Source organism: Lactuca saligna, chromosome 8, assembly GCF_052625555.1.
Source record: "Lactuca saligna cultivar CGN05327 chromosome 8, ASM5262555v1, whole genome shotgun sequence".
Classification (NCBI taxonomy): Eukaryota; Viridiplantae; Streptophyta; class Magnoliopsida; order Asterales; family Asteraceae; genus Lactuca; species Lactuca saligna.
In genome coordinates, this window is record NC_136424.1 from 258972703 (window position 1) to 258989200 (window position 16498).

The 16498-nt window shown below is 34.3% G+C and overlaps 1 protein-coding gene across 1 annotated transcript; it reads right to left on the reverse strand.

The window, feature by feature from the left end:
* Nucleotides 1–15005: 15005 nt before the first annotated feature.
* Nucleotides 15006–15506, reverse strand: LOC145010631 (uncharacterized). The gene has a single exon (XM_078969150.1). It carries the CDS (start codon nt 15504–15506, stop codon nt 15006–15008), a length of 501 nt encoding a protein of 166 aa, XP_078825276.1.
* Nucleotides 15507–16498: the final 992 nt, after the last annotated feature.

A 16498-nucleotide genomic window follows, 5' to 3' on the forward strand; every position in this document is an offset into this window, starting at 1 on the left:
CACCCATGAGCTATCTAAGGGAAGGTGTATGTTTTTGATAAAGTTTTATCAAAACAATCTAGTATCAGAAATCTGAACTTTGGTAAGAAAGTCAATAAAGTATTGATTTCTAGAAGTCGAGCTTTCTGAGTATATGTCAAAGCTAGTGGGAGCATAAGTGTTATGCTAATAATCATCATGTTAGTGGGAGCATGATAATTACGATAAGTATTGCAAGCTAGCAATGTTAATTATAGAAAACAAACGGTTTCAACTGGGAAAGAGTTGTTTTGCTATAATTAAGGGAGAGGAAATTATACTTCATCTCAAATCTATAAGCTTAGATCGTGAGGTTTTAATCATTTAGTCAAGGATATATATGAATTTCATGTTGGAATGGCTCAACATAAGGAAATTCTGTATATGGGTCCATTATTTGCGTTCTAAAATTCGATTATGATTACGGCATCCCTTTTCATAATCTAAATTATGAGAACTTGGCAAATAGAAATGGAAATGTTATAGCAAAAGACTGGTTTAGTCTTTATGTGAGACATCATGAATCGTGTCCCATATGCTTCGGATATAGGACCGATTACATGTGCTATATTCATCCATTCTAAAATTTTCCAAATGCCTAGGGCATTAAGAAGGGAAAAGGTTTAGAACTGGATATGACTAAAAGGATTAAACAATTGTCGAGGAAAATCTAAGGTTTACCAAAGATTGGTTGCTCAAGGACAGTTGGAAGTGTAGTGATAATTCTGGAAGGACCATATTGACATAATCTGTAAGGAGGCAACTCTTGTTCAGAAGTGATAGTCGAAATGGAATCTGGAAATGTTTCAAAGTTAGAATTTTTCCAATCTATTTAAGATTAGGAAACTTAATGCAAGAAGGATGTTTCTAAGGAGCTGATCTCCTTTGGAATACTCTGTAATGATTGTTGCCAAGTCTTTCTGAATTTGTGCATAATCATTACAAGAGGATCAATGCATATAAGTTTAGAATCTAACAGATTTCAGTAAATGACATGAATTTGGAATTCTTGCATTTGCAGTAAGGATTTGGGAGTGTGAAAAAAGAATCATTGAAGTTATGTTCGATAGATCTAGTTCACAAAGTAAAGATCATAGACAAACATAGTATGCATACTTGGTGTATGGCATGACTAGTGTTTAGAAAACATAGTGTACATGCTTGGAGCATGGGACAACTATTGTTTTAAATTCAAGAATAATGTTGATAGCTGAAACAATATACAATAAATAATGTGTAATCATATGGTGATAAATAAAAAGTGTTTTATTTATATTCATAAGTTCTGAGACCATATTGGATTCAATTATTATTTTGTTTCACTTTGCATGTTTTGACTTCCCGAATAAACTAGGTTATTCTTCCGGAATGACTAAGTTATTCAAACCATCCACAGTCGGTCATATGTTGGAAGTAGATATGAATTAAGACTGTCATGGGTTGGCTTGTAGAGGTCTAAGTTGTTGGACAAAGGGCTACAACACTCATGAGTGCTCATAAGTTCTGAGTATTGGATTCAACCCGCGCTCATTGGAATCACTTCATGGATTTTATCACGAGTGATCATGAGACGATAATATCTTATATTCTTCAAACCTAGAGATATGAGTTGATAGTACATTGATTACACGAAATGCATTGGTAACTCGATGTTATAAAACGTGTCTTTGTGTATGATTCAACAAGTAGTAGAACAAGCCATATGAGTCGAAGTTTATCCATTCCTTTTACCTTCGGGATGAAAGCGATATCTGTGGGCCCCTCGATGATTTGATGATGACAAATGGAAGTGCTCGGCCGGGCCAGGATTGATTTGATTTGTTCAATTACTCAGTCGTCATAAATCGGAAATCGGGAAACAACAAATGGACAGAGAGAATGATTATAATCCATGTCTCAGTCCATATGATATCTAGAATGGAGGAATATATGATCCCTTATCTAATGGACAAGTCATTGACAAGATCAGAGTTCATCTACAAGGTCAAAGCTCGACAAAAGCTTTTGAGAGCTACGATTGCCAGTTGGTTCCTGAAGTCATACGCAATAATAGTTTTAGACTTATCCAAGTGGGAGACTGTTGGATTAATGTCTAAGTCCATAACTATAATCGGTAAGACTTGACCCGACCCGGCATGGTCCATTTGGGTTGCATGGCATCATGCACTTGGATAGACTATAATGAGAGAAATAAGACACTTACGGTTATTAATATATTATAAGTTCTAGTATATATTAATAATAAGAATAATGAGATTATTTAATTAGTATTGATCAAGAATTAATCTAGAATTAATTAAGTGATCAAAAGAAGACTAATTAAATATATGGGTTGATTGTGTAAATCATTCATTCTTATATATGTGGGCTTGTGATCCAAGATTCCTTATGTTGGACTAAGTCCATGGGGTGACCCATGGATACTCCATGGAGGTTAAAATCCATGGAGCATAAGGAATGGGTAAAGTCATGGGTTACATGGTGTAACCCTAATAGCCACCATATAAAAGAAACCCATGGCTCAAGAAATCGTGACTACTAACACTATGTGTGTGTGTATGAGGGCTACACGATTTCATGAAGTGTTCTATTTTCTCTCTAAGTTATTCCAAGTGCTTATGGTGTTGTGTGAACCATTTGAGGTGTCACACTTGGGGCACTAGGCACTCAAGCTTCATGAAGACAAGCACTATCAAAGAGGTATGTATTCTATCTTGTTATATCCATTATTTTGTATGCTAGATTAGGATAATACCTTGGATATTCATATTTGCATGTATAATAGAGAAAACATAGATCCAAGGTATTTAGGGTTGCATGTACACTTAGGAGTGTAAGAATTCTCATAACCCAACAAAAAGAACATAAGGCCAAACCAAACATTCTCAAGCTATAAGATCTTAATTATGTATAACCATGATGCATACACTAAGCAACTATAATAATGATGTCAATCTCATATAAGGAACACCTGTTGGATTAGTGTCTAAGTCCATAGCTATTTTGGTATGTACTTGACCCGATGGTGCATGGTCCTTTTGGGTTGCCTTCACCAAAGCAACTTGATAGGATGAATTATGGAGAGAAATGATTAAATATGATTTATTAATATATTATGAGAATAATATATTAAAGGAGAAATCATATTGTTTAATTAATATTAGTCAAGAATTAATTAGTAATTAGTTTTGTGACTAAAAGAGATTAATTAAACTTAAGGGACTGGAATTGTAATTATAAGATAATTATAATTTGGGCCATGGATTGCCTTATATTAAGGGATGGACGAATTCTAATGGGAAACCCATAAGGAAATCGTCCATGGGCTTAATTAAAGGAGTCTATGGGTTGCTTAGGGCTTAAGCATCCAAATTAAGGTTTCCTTGTTAGATAACCCTAATAGCCCAACTATATAAAGACCCCTTAAGGCTCAAAAACGTGGCTAAGCTTTGTGTTAGGGTTTCTACACGTTTTTGGCAGCCTCCAACCTCTCTCCTCTTCATCCTCTTGCTTATGGTGTTTGTGAACCATTAGAGGAGTGACACTTGTGACTCTAAGCCTTCCAAAGTCATTACAAGGAGATTTGGGATTGTTATTGCTACATAACAATCAAGGTATGATCTTAAACCTAATTACATATTAATATGATTACTTGAATGCTAGAATTAGGGTTTATAGTCTTGGATTCAAAGCATGTACAATAGAGAAACCTAGATCCAAGCATTAGGGTTTGTATGAGCACATAGGATGTCTTATGACCAAAACCCATCAGTGGTATCAGAGCCTAGATTGGTTTCAATTGTATTGATGCATTGTATATCTGAAAATTTTGATTTTTGGTGTTCTAGAGGTTGGACTCGCCGAGTCCAGGGTGACTCGACGAGTCTGGGCTTGACTCGACGAGTCAACTCGTCAGATAGTGCTTATCTCGGGATTTCTTGTTGTTTTTGCATTAGGATAGTTACCTTATCATGTTAGACCAATATAAATTCGATTTTATGATATATATGACTATATCCTTGATCTAAGTAAAGATAATTATCAATTAATAAAATATTTGTTTCCTTATATGATAATTGATTGATTATTTTGATTAAATTGATAAATTGTTTTGCAAGAAATCATTAAATAAATCAAATATAGATAATTATGTGATTAAATGTTAATTTAGATTATTTGTTATTTGATCCTTGTTGTTATGAAAAGTTTCATATTTTACCATTTAGGTTTTATAGTTTAAATTTGAACCCAAAAGTTTTGTTGTTTTGAAATTTAAATTGTTAAAACCCTAATGTTTTGCCCTCAAGTTTTGGAATTTAAATTTTGATTAAAAAGTTTAATTTTGATGTATATTTAAATTCTAACCCTAATGTTTTGAAATGTATCAAAACTTGCCCTCAAGTTTTGGAATTTAAAAGTTGATTAAAAGTTAATTAGGAATGTTAAATTCTAAAACCCTAGAAATGTTTTGAAAAGTTCAAATACACCCTTATGGTTTTATTAATTAATTAAGGAGTATAATTAAAAGAGATTTAATAAATCCATAAAAGTTTAGGTTAACCATTTAATTGAATTAAAAGTGTAATTGTTAAAGTTAACCACATAGTATTTTAAAAGTATAAAATGCACCCTATACTATATATATAACATTAAAAGTCTAACATTATATATATGTATGAGTAAAAGTCAGTCTTACCGTTAGTAGGCCTCATTCACGAAGCTGGTCTATAAGGGGTGTTTAAGGAAATTGCCTATAAAATGGCGATTGAATGGGTATACACTCTTACCCACCGCACTCTTGACTAGTGGAGGGTCGTTAGCCGAATGGGTAGGATAGGACGAAACCTTCCATTATAAGTATAATGAAATACAAAGTAACTAAATGTTTTTCTAATTCCCAATCTTAGTTACTTAGGCAAAAGTGAATTGATGCAATTCCATGAAATTACACTTTGTGCCCTTGCGAAGACGTTAGTGGAGCGTGTGTGGTTTACCGGCACACTAAATGGTTCTAAGCAAAGGTAGCAAAGGCTGACTCAATGTTTGTCATAGTTCAGTGGAGCGTGTGTGGTTTACCGGCACATCAAATGGGTGACTGTAACATGTGAGGGCACCATGTAAGTTTGCATGGTTATTCACACCCGCTTTGTGATCCTCGGCATCCCAGTCACAAACAAGAGGGGCATATCGAGATTTAAACATGCCATTGAAAGTTCAATGAATCTCAAAGGATCTAGGAGTTTTCATAGATTTAAAACTTAAATTTCTTTTTCGTTTTTCATGGTGGAAATTAGTGAATCGTCATTCACTTACCTTCAAATATTATGCAACTAGATTACGGCATCCCTTTTCTAGGTTGTAGCGTATTGTGTTGGGTCCTAGCCTTGGTATCTCATTTGGGTGATTTACTAAGGACTCAATCGATCAACAAACTTGAATTTGTTTTCTCTCGTTTTGTAGATGTCAAAGTTCGACAACTATGGTCTTCCCAAATCCCGTGAAACAAGCATTCCACATGAAGATGATATTCCACGATACGATCGAGGAACAAGAAATCATGCTTCACTTCCTCCTCCTCCTCCTCCAATTATTCTCCCTAACCCACAAGATTGTAAAATTGAAAGGTTCAATATCACTCAAGCCCTTTTGGTAAGTAAACATAAAGAAGGAAAGTCGGTGTGTGCACACGTCTTAGGGATGAAGTCACACATTGATAGGTAAAGAATGATGGGATCAGTTGTCGGTGAAGTGATGGATGTTGATTTGGTTCTTCAGTCACTTCCTATCTCATATAGTGAGTTCATAAGAGAGTACTATATGATGAACCACGACGTGACCCTTATAGATCTCACCTATATGCTTATTGCTGCTGAATCAGCAATGGTTTGGCGCAATAGAAAAGAAAAGTTGATTGGTGAATCTGCCTTCAAGACCTCTATGGATATAGACAATGGCAATGAAAGACATGCAATGATCGAAAAGTTTGATCACAAGAGAAAGGCAATGTCTGAAGTAGTTCCATATGTTGTTCCAAAAGAGTCAATTTGCTTTTATTGCCAAGAGAAGGGGCATTGGAGACGAAGTTACCCTATTTACCTAAGAGATCTAAGAGATGAGAGAGTCAAAAGTATGACTACGCTTCAGGTAAAATCCACTATCTAACTCCGTTAAGTTCCTACTCATTGATTCTTAATACATGATGTGATAAGATTGCATTTGAATGTTTTGAAGGATCGGTGAAAAGAAAGGAAGCTTGATAAGAGAGCAAGATGAATCTAATCACAAGAGATGGATCTCGATCGCATGGACTTGAAGATTGGATTTTGAGCTTAGATAGTTATGATAGAGTTGTTAGAAATTTTCTTTTACATAGTTTTCAATAGATTTTGCATTGTAAGGACAAATGTTTTTCCACTGCTTTTATAAATAAAATAAATTTTGTTTGACTTATTTATTTATTTGTTTACTTCCTTGCAATGAAATCGTTATGAAAATTGATGTTTGCATATTTCTACAACGAATGGATATGATTCTTAGTTATGTTATTTATGGAAATGTCGAGAATTTACCAAATAGGGAGAGTTTCTCATCGCCCAAATTTCAATTGGACAGAAACTTGGAATCATACAACTTGGTTGCACGATGAATGAGAAATTTCATATTTTGGAAATTAGACTAGTTCATTGACAAAGTGTCAAGTGAAGGACTAGGAGATCAAGTACACAAAGTTGCGTGTTGATCAAAGTCTACCATAAGAGTAACAAAGACATTCGTCATGATTTACTAAAGGTTTAGTAAATATGATTAAGTGTAATTCTGAATTGATTGAAAATGTTTAAATCAATAGCAGAACGAATAAGAAGAGTCAAGTAGGCAGAAAGATAAAAGTTTCTCCATTCTAAGAAGAAAGGAGAGTACCTTTTATGCTTTATGATAGGTCTTAATGATTAAGAACCATATCTCAATTGATCCTCTAAGTAAGTCTTAGTACAATTGTATGTTTAAGAAGAGGAATCAATGATTGAAGAAATGGTTAAATCAAGAAGTCTATCACAGTTCGTTCCAATAACAAGTCTTAAAGTTAAGATTGTGACAATGAGTGAAAAGTATTAAAGGTTTATAACATTCATAAAATGTGGAAAGTTGTGATGTCTTGAATAAGACAAAGACCAACTTGGACCAATTTATGAAGTGTTTTGATATAAGCTACACTAACTCTTGAATATTTGGTTGTCAACAAATGTTTATTGACAAGAGAATCTTATATGTCAAGGAGTCAGTGGGAGTCTTAATGGTCTTGAAAAGTTTCAAGAACAAATCAAATAAACCTTATCGATCATCACTAGCACACGAGTTGAGGTTTACAACCTATCGTGTTGAGAATATTTTGATTTTGTGCTGTTCCAATTGAGTTAATTATGCATGTGAGTCCTATGAGTTCTCATTTTGAACGCATAAAAGGCAAGGCACCTTAATCAATGAAAGGTACATTGATAGGAAAAGGTGAGCTGCTTAACTACTTGGAAGACGTGGTGGACAGCTGTACTACCATAAGGCAAGAAATCAAGATTAAGAAAGTTCGGTCCATATGAGTTTGAATTTGTCGTAAACTTTGGTTTTAACAAATTCACATGGATAGGAACACATACACCGTTTAAATCTAAGTGTCATAAGATTTCCTCCTTCATGAAAATGATTGTGAGGAAATGCTTTCACTAAGAAAGATTTTAAGAAGATAGTAATTGTAAAATTGCATTCTCGAATTCGATCATGGTTACGGTATCCCTTTCCATAATTTGAATTGTGAGGTTTGGCAATTAGTCTTAATTGTTAAGACACACATATGAACTATCTAAGGCAAAGGTGTATAAGTTCAAGAAGCCTTGATAAAAGATTATCAAAGCACTAAGTATTAGAAACATGGACTTAAGAAATTCAATAGGTATTGTCTTTCTGGAAGTTAAGATGTTTATGAATACATGTCGAAGCTAGTGGGAGCATAAGTGTTATGTTTTATAGTAATCATCATGATAGTGGGAGCATAAAAGTTATGATTGTATCATTATTATGGAAAGTATTGCAAGTTGGCAATATTAATTATAGAAAAACAAGAGTTATACCTTGCAAAGTCGTAAGGGTTGTAAAGTTGTTTTGCTATAATTAAGGGAGAGAATATTATGCTTCATTTCAAATCTAAAGGATTAGGTTGTGGAATGTTAATAAATTTAGTCAAAGGTACATTGTGTGTTCTTAAAATTTCGATTATGATTACGCATTCCTCTTCACAATTCGAATTTTGAGAACATAGCAAATAAAACATTGTGCATCGTGTCCCATACGCTTCGGGTATAGGATCGATTGCAAATGCTTTAATGTTTGACCATTCATAAATTTTCCAAATGTCTAGCGCATTTAGAGGGAAAAAGGACTAGGATCGGTTTTGATTAAAATAATTAAACAACTATCAAAGGACAATCCAAAGTTTGACGAGGATTGGTTGCTTGTGAGTAGTTGGAAGCATGGTATTGGATGGACCATATTGACATTATTATGAATAGATAAGATTCTATTAAAAATGAGTTGTCATATGGAAAATATGGAAACGTGTCCATATTGGGAATTAAATATTGAAAATCTATGTCTAGATTAGAAACTTTTATGCAAAAGGATGTTCAAAGGAATGTACTTTGAGAGAGAGACATCATATCTAAGGAATTGTTCTGTAACAATCTCCGATAGAGGACTTTGTAATATCATTGACAATAGTCTTTGTGACTTTGGTGCAGTGACATTACGAAAGGATCGTTGCATAAAGTGTTAGAATCTAGCATATTCTATAAGTAGCAAGAATTTGATATTCTTACACTTATGAAAAAGGATTTGGAATTGTAAAATGAGAATGATTGGAAATGTGTTCAATTTGTCTATTTCACAAAAGTAAGAACCATAGGTAAACATTGTGTGCATGCTAGGAGCATGGGACAAGTTTTGGAATTCAAGTAAGAAGTTGATTACCCGAAATGACAAATAATGAGTAATCAATATGGTGATAAATAAAAGGCGTTTTATTTATACTCAAAGGTTTGAGGCCATATAGGATTAGTATTATTCTTGTGTTTCACATTTGCATGTTTTGACTTCCAGAATAATTGAGTTTATTAAGAATAATCGAATTATTCGAACGGGCCACAGTCATTCATATGTTGGAAGTAGATATGAATGAAGACTGTCGTGAATTGGTGTGTAGATTGTCTAGAAGAGTATTAGACATAAGCAAATGTTTGCTGCAACGTTCATGAGTGCTTATGGATATGATTTGAGCATTGGATTAAACCCACGCTTACTTGGATCACTCCATGAATTATATCACAAGTGATTGGTGAGACGATAACATCTTATATTCTTGAAACTGAGATGTGTGAGTTGTATCTTGCTAATCGGTTGCACATTGATAATATGTAAACGCACTAGTAACTTGGTGTTATAAAACATATTGTTGTGTGTGATTTGGTTAGTGAGTGCAAGCAATCATTGTATCAAAGTTTATCCGTTCCTTTTATTCAAGTAGGATAAAAGCGATATCTTTTGGGCCCCTCGATGGTTTAGTGATGACAAACGTAAATGCTCGGCCGGGCTAGGGCTAATTTGATTTGTTCAATTAGTCAGTCATCATAAATCGGAAATCGAGATATAGTACAAAGAGAATGATTTGAAATCATATCTCATACGACATCTAGAATGGAGGAATATATGATCCCTTATCTAAGGAAACGCGTATCTGATATGATCAGAGTTGACAGGGGCTTTGGAAAGCTACGATTGCAGATCAGGATCTGAAGTCATACGCAGAATAGTTGTTAGACTTATCCAAGTGGGAGAGTGTTGGATTAGTGTCTAAGTCCATAACTATTTTGGTATGTACTTGACCCGATGGTGCATGGTCCTTTTGGGTTGCCTTCACCAAAGCAACTTGATAGGATGAATTATGGAGAGAAAGGATTAAATATGATTTATTAATATATTATGAGAATAATATATTAAAGGAGAAATCATATTGTTTAATTAATATTAGTCAAGAATTAATTAGTAATTAGTTTTGTGACTAAAAGAGATTAATTAAACTTAAGGGACTGGAATTGTAATTATAAGATAATTATAATTTGGGCCATGGATTGCCTTATATTAAGGGATGGACAAATTCTAATGGGAAACCCATAAGGAAATCGTCCATGGGCTTAATTAAAGGAGTCTATGGGTTGCTTAGGGCTTAAGCATCCAAATTAGGGTTTCCTTGTTAGATAACCCTAATAGCCCAACTATATAAAGACCCCTTAAGGCTAAAAAACGTGGCTAAGCTTTGTGTTAGGGTTTCTACACGTTTTTGGCAGCCTCCAACCTCTCTCCTCTCCATCCTCTTGCTTATGGTGTTTGTAAACCATTAGAGGAGTGACACTTGTGACTCTAAGCCTTCCAAAGTCATTACAAGGAGATTTGGGATTGTTATTGCTACATAACAATCAAGGTATGATCTTAAACCTAATTACATATTAATATGATTACTTGAATGCTAGAATTAGGGTTTATATTCTTGGATTCAAAGCATGTACAATAGAGAAACCTAGATCCAAGCATTAGGGTTTGTATGAGCACATAGGATGTCTTATGACCAAAACCCATCAAAACCCTAGGCTAGCAGGCATCATGTAATCAGGCAATTCTATCATGCAATTCCTGAAGATCCCTAGCCTAGTACTAGCATGCATTTCTATCATATCACAATATCAAATAAACCGTATGGTATTTTGGGCTCTACTTACTAGCTTCGACTGATCGTACACTGTGCATCCTCCTTTACTTATTTTGAAACCCATTTAGAAATCATTTTGAAATCTTTCCTTGATTTAAGACTGGATTCACACGAGTGTCCTCCAATTCACTCAAACCAAGGCTCTAATGCCAACTTGTAACACCAATAAAAATCAAGCCAGTTTAAAACTTTTCAATCATCCAAAAGCCATTAGTTATTACAAAATGTTTTCAAAATAGTTTAATATCAGAGTATCCCAGAAAACCATAAGTCCAAAACATGAGGATGTGTATGGTCACGCCTTCACCTTGTCCTGTCATCTGAAGCACCTGAAACAATAAACTGAAACCGTAAGCACAAAGCTTAGTGAGTTCCCCCAAAATACCCATACACACAATAATACACATATAATCACAAACAACATACTATGGGTCCAGTCAACCATTGGGTTGGAATACCCCAGGCCCTCAACCATCCAGTTGGAATGCCAACATACTATGGGTCCAACCATCCACATGATGGAATACCCCAGGCCCACAACTAGCAGGTTGGAATACCCACATACTACAAGTCCAATCATCCTCGGGTTGGAATACTCAGGGCCCACAACCAATAGGTTGGAATGCCCAGGTCTATTGGGTTTTACACAAAGTAGATAAGCCTCAACCACTAAGCAAACATGTGCACATATAACAAATAATTACATAACAGTCTATAGACAGACAAACCGATCTAATAGATCATAACAGCATAGCAACATCCTATCTACCAGGATACTGATCTAACGGATCGTAGCAACATATAACATCCTATCGACCAGGATGCTAACATAACCGATCATAACAGCATATAACATCCCATCTAACAAGATACTGATCTAACGGATCATAACAACATATAACATCCCGTCTACCAGGATACTGATGTAATGGATCATAACAGTATATAACATCCCATCTACCAGGATACTGATCTAATGGATCATAACAGTATATAACATCCCGTCTACCAGGATACTGACCTAACAGATCATAACCACATATAACATCCCATTTACTAGGATACTGACGGATCATAACAGCATATAACATCCCATCTACCAAGATACTGATCTAACGGATCATAACAACATATAACATCTCATCTACCAAGATACTGATCTAATGAATCATAACAACATATAACATCCCATCTACTAGGATACTGATCTAACGGATCATGACAACATATAACATCCCATCTACTTGGATACTGATCTAACGAATAATAACAATACTCGAGTGTTCAACATATCAGGATAGCAATCCAAAAAGGGTCGGCCTTGGTGCCTTAGACCCTTAAGTATAGTGAGGAAAACTCACCTAACAATGTTGAAGTCCTACGGATAAAACTCCAGTTGCTGGTTGACAGATTCCCGAGATGTCAACATCAGTCATGGTAAAGTAGTTAAAACAAAATGATTGTTGCACATTAACATTCCACTAACTATATAATTTTACCTGTTAAATTCTACATTCAATTAAACTCTATTATAATTTAATGAATTATCACGTCAACATTTTATTATATTTTTTATAAATAATTTTAATACATAAAAACTAGAATATTACATTTATTAATATCATTAATATAATAAAATGTTATTATTCTAAAATGTTTTTAAGGTTTAAATATTTTTTTATTGTTTAGTCATCATAATATAAATTTACTTAATAAATTAAATTATTAAATATAAATTAAAATAAATTATAAATAGATAATAAATAAAAAATATTGATATAGAATTTCTCTATAATAAAAGAATTAAATGTTAGGCTTACAAAAAAAATTAAGAAGGATATGCTCATGGATTATTGGGTTTAAAAAAAAAAAAACAAAAACTCCATAACTTTTAACTTTTCTGAACCCCAGGGATGACCTAAGGAGGTTATATAAAGTTTTACTTTTTCGTTCTTAACTAAAGTAACTATTACTTGATAAAGTATATTATAACAATCATTTTGTTTTAACTACTTTACCATGACCGAGAGATTATTGCAACAATCATTTTGTTGCGACTTTTCACCATGTTTTGAGGGATTAAACCGCATAGCATAATAGTGTCTCCATTTTAGATAGTGTCCATTACGATATATTATTAATAATTTGACTTCTAGAAAATAAATGAAGATATGGTTCTAGATTTTTTTTTTTTTTTTTTTTTTTTGAACAACAATAAACAAACGGAAAATAAACGAGAAACATTACAACAAGAAGTTTGAAATAAACGAGAAACATTACAACAAGAAGTTTGATAAGGGGTGCATACATTATAACGACCAATCAAGTCTCGAATAATTGGATCTATTTTTGATCCAATTATAGGTATTAATAATAATATCATCTGCCAGTGACATGCAAGCTTGCTGTTTAGATATAAAGATAATAGCGTTTCTCTCCTTCCAAATCATCTATAGAGTTGCATATACAAGAGAAAGCTTCAATTTACATCTTCTTTTACACCCAACACTCACATTTAGAATCTCTAATAACTCCAAACAGGAAGAAGGTTGCTTAACAAGAATACCAAACCATTCCACTTTTAGCGTGTATAAATTTGAGTTTATCAATAGAATAAAATAAATAAAGCATTGTTACATGATTGCTTTAGAAAGTTGTCTTATATCTGTTAATTGTGATTCATCTGTGTAACAAAAGGAGACATTATTATATGATGTTTTGTCACGGACATTAAATTTTTTAGGACTTTTAGGCAATTTATTATATCTGTTAAATGTTTTGTCTACCGGTGGTATATTTGTCTCTACTATGTACACAATAAAGAGCTTTGGTGCTATCTATTTTAAAAGACTTTTAGGCAATTTATACTTATAAACTCACTTCTCCAACCCCGTGGGATGATATAAACGTAATAAACTATTGTATCCAATTCATCCAACCACCTAACTTTAATGATTAAATTCTCATTCATTCCGAGTCCCTTTTAGACATGTGATATACTAAAACAAAGGTATTATTCTCCTAGGAGACACAAATATTTAGCCGATCATCTATGTCCATATTGAATTAGGTTATGAATTTGTGTTCAAAATGAGGAAATCCCATTTTTGGAATATGGGTAAACCCTTTTTTTCCAACAAGAGGATTAGGTTGGAATATGTGTATACATGTAATTGTCGTGAACCAGTCACATCACAGGAGAGATTGGAATGGAGATTTATTAACTTGCATGTTTGGATCATGTGAGGTGATACTTAATTTTTCGATGTTATTCCGATGAAAAGTCACCAAAGCCACAACAATAATTGTCATGAAATCTCCAGCAGATAAGGCTAAAAGAGAGAGAGGGCCGTTTGGTTGGATGCTTTTTTCTGGTGAAACTTGAGATCCGACTGAGAGCTTTATGAACTTTCTGGCTAGAGGGAAACAATGACATTTATATATAAGCATCGAAGAGAGGAGATTGATAAAATCGAAACGAGTCTTTGATGCATGATTTTGGTTAACGGATTAGTATTTTGTTGTTGAAATTATTTCTTAGATTATTAGGTTTAGGCAACATATTATTACATGTTATTACACCTAAATTGTTCACCTCATCATCCTAATCACAATTTGGTGTTATAACACCAAGGGTGGAAATAAGCAACACCAAATAACATGGGATAACACATAATATTTTCTATTTTTTTTTTTATGTTTTTAATTTTTATTATTCTAATTTGTTTTATTTTTTTATTTACTTCATATATTTCTAATTCGTTTTATTTTTAATATATGTCATATATTTATAAAAAAACATATAAATTAATAAAACATAATTTCATTAACTAGAAAATTAAAAATACCATACAAACTTCAAAAAAAAACATTACAAACCCAAAAAAAAAAAAACATTAAAAAAAAACACACGATAGTTATAATAATTTAAAAAAAAAACACCGACAAACTATTCTTCGCCCAAATATTTTTTTCTCTATCTGTGCCTTCATCCTCCGTATCACTTCAGCTTGTCTCGGTGGTAAATTTTATTCGTTTGTCGTAAGAATTGCTAAATCCTTCGATATGCGATCTTCTTGGGCTTTTGACGAAGGAAATCCAAATGCTCCCGTTGCAATTCGTATCTTTTATTTGCGATTTCCGTGTGGGCGTCAATTTTTTTTTTCATTTCCTCGTGCTCTCAAAGCCGACTTTCATTCTTCTCCGTATGTCGTTGAGCGCGTTTCGCTTTGTCGCGCCCCATGGGTCGTCGTGGCGGAGAGATTTCCTCGATGTCGTCAAACTCATCCGGGATCTCATTGGTGTCCGCGTTGAGGTCGATGTTTGTGTGTCCGTCGGAAACGTCAACCGAACCCGAACCACGAGACCTTTTGGATTGTTGTTCCGATGATGTTGGCGTTTTCATCCATTTTGGATCTTTCCTCACTAACTCCCATACTTTTTCATACTCAAATACGTGCCCTATTTGCACGTGATATTCCTCCATCGCGGCTCTAAACACATCGAAATCATTGACACCACTTGGACGTTGTAAAGAAAGTTTGTTGTATATGAAATTGAATTGGGTGCACTTCCGGCTAATTTGAGTCCATTTTCCACTAAGCATATCATTATTGCGATACGCAGTGGCGGACCTATGTAGGGCATTTGGGGTCCCGGGCCACTGCTCAATTTCCGTCATGCAGTGTAATTTTTTTTTTTTTTTGATTTTTTCTATTACGTGCACCCGCTTGAAGTACGAGGGACACCCTTACTAAAACAGTCTGCGTCCGCCACTGGCGATACGTGTCACCCTTGTTCAAAATTGTGCGGAATTTGACGATTACGACATCTCAAAAAGCAACTCTCTTCATATATTTCCCCATAGTTAGTTGTTTTGAAGTACCACACCAAACCGTCGCCAACGCATGCTCTTCCTACGGTGTCCACCATGTTAGAGGTGCTTCCGTTTTGTCCGTCCCGACAATGACCTCTTTCCCTTTCTTTTTTGGTCTCCCTTTTTTTCCCGATGCTCTCTGACTACCACCAGCTTGCGTCTCGACAATAGGTTCTTGTGTGGGTGTGGGTTGTGTGACTGTTTGGCGCATGAGACCGAATGTGGTAAAAAGGTTTTGTTGAATGTTTGCATTTTGTTGCATAAATAGCGAGGTAGGGAATTGTAGTGGGGGTGAGACGGGATTGAAAAAATTACAGGAATATGGAATTTGTGGTGAGTTTTGGGAGGTTAGAAGGTTCATGTATCCCTCATATCCTGCAAAACATAATGGAGTGGATGTGTTTATCTTAGGCAGATGGATATTCGAGTTTTGATCTATAGTGGTTTTTTTGTTTTGAATGAAATAGAGATAGATATAGAGAAATAGAGATAGATATAGAGGAATAGAAGTGAAATAAAATGAGATATATATATATTGATATAGTGAAATTAAATTAAGCAGTAAATTTTTTTTTTCAATTAATTTCACAACGGTAATATTACCGTTTTCAACGGATCAAAATTCACAACGGTTAAATTTTATTGCGTTACGATTCGTTACCACGATCACGCCTAATGGCGTAACATGCTTTAAGGGGTACCTGGGGCGGTGTTCCCCTATGGCGCCGTTAAAAGTGCTTGCCACGTAAGATAACGCGCTTTGCAGGTTGCCCACACCCATCCCTCTTATTTCCATT

Bases quoted from the DNA above. Each gene is read 5' to 3' on its own strand.
- LOC145010631 (XM_078969150.1), bottom strand. From the start codon at position 15,506: ATGACGGAAATTGAGCAGTGGCCCGGGACCCCAAATGCCCTACATAGG.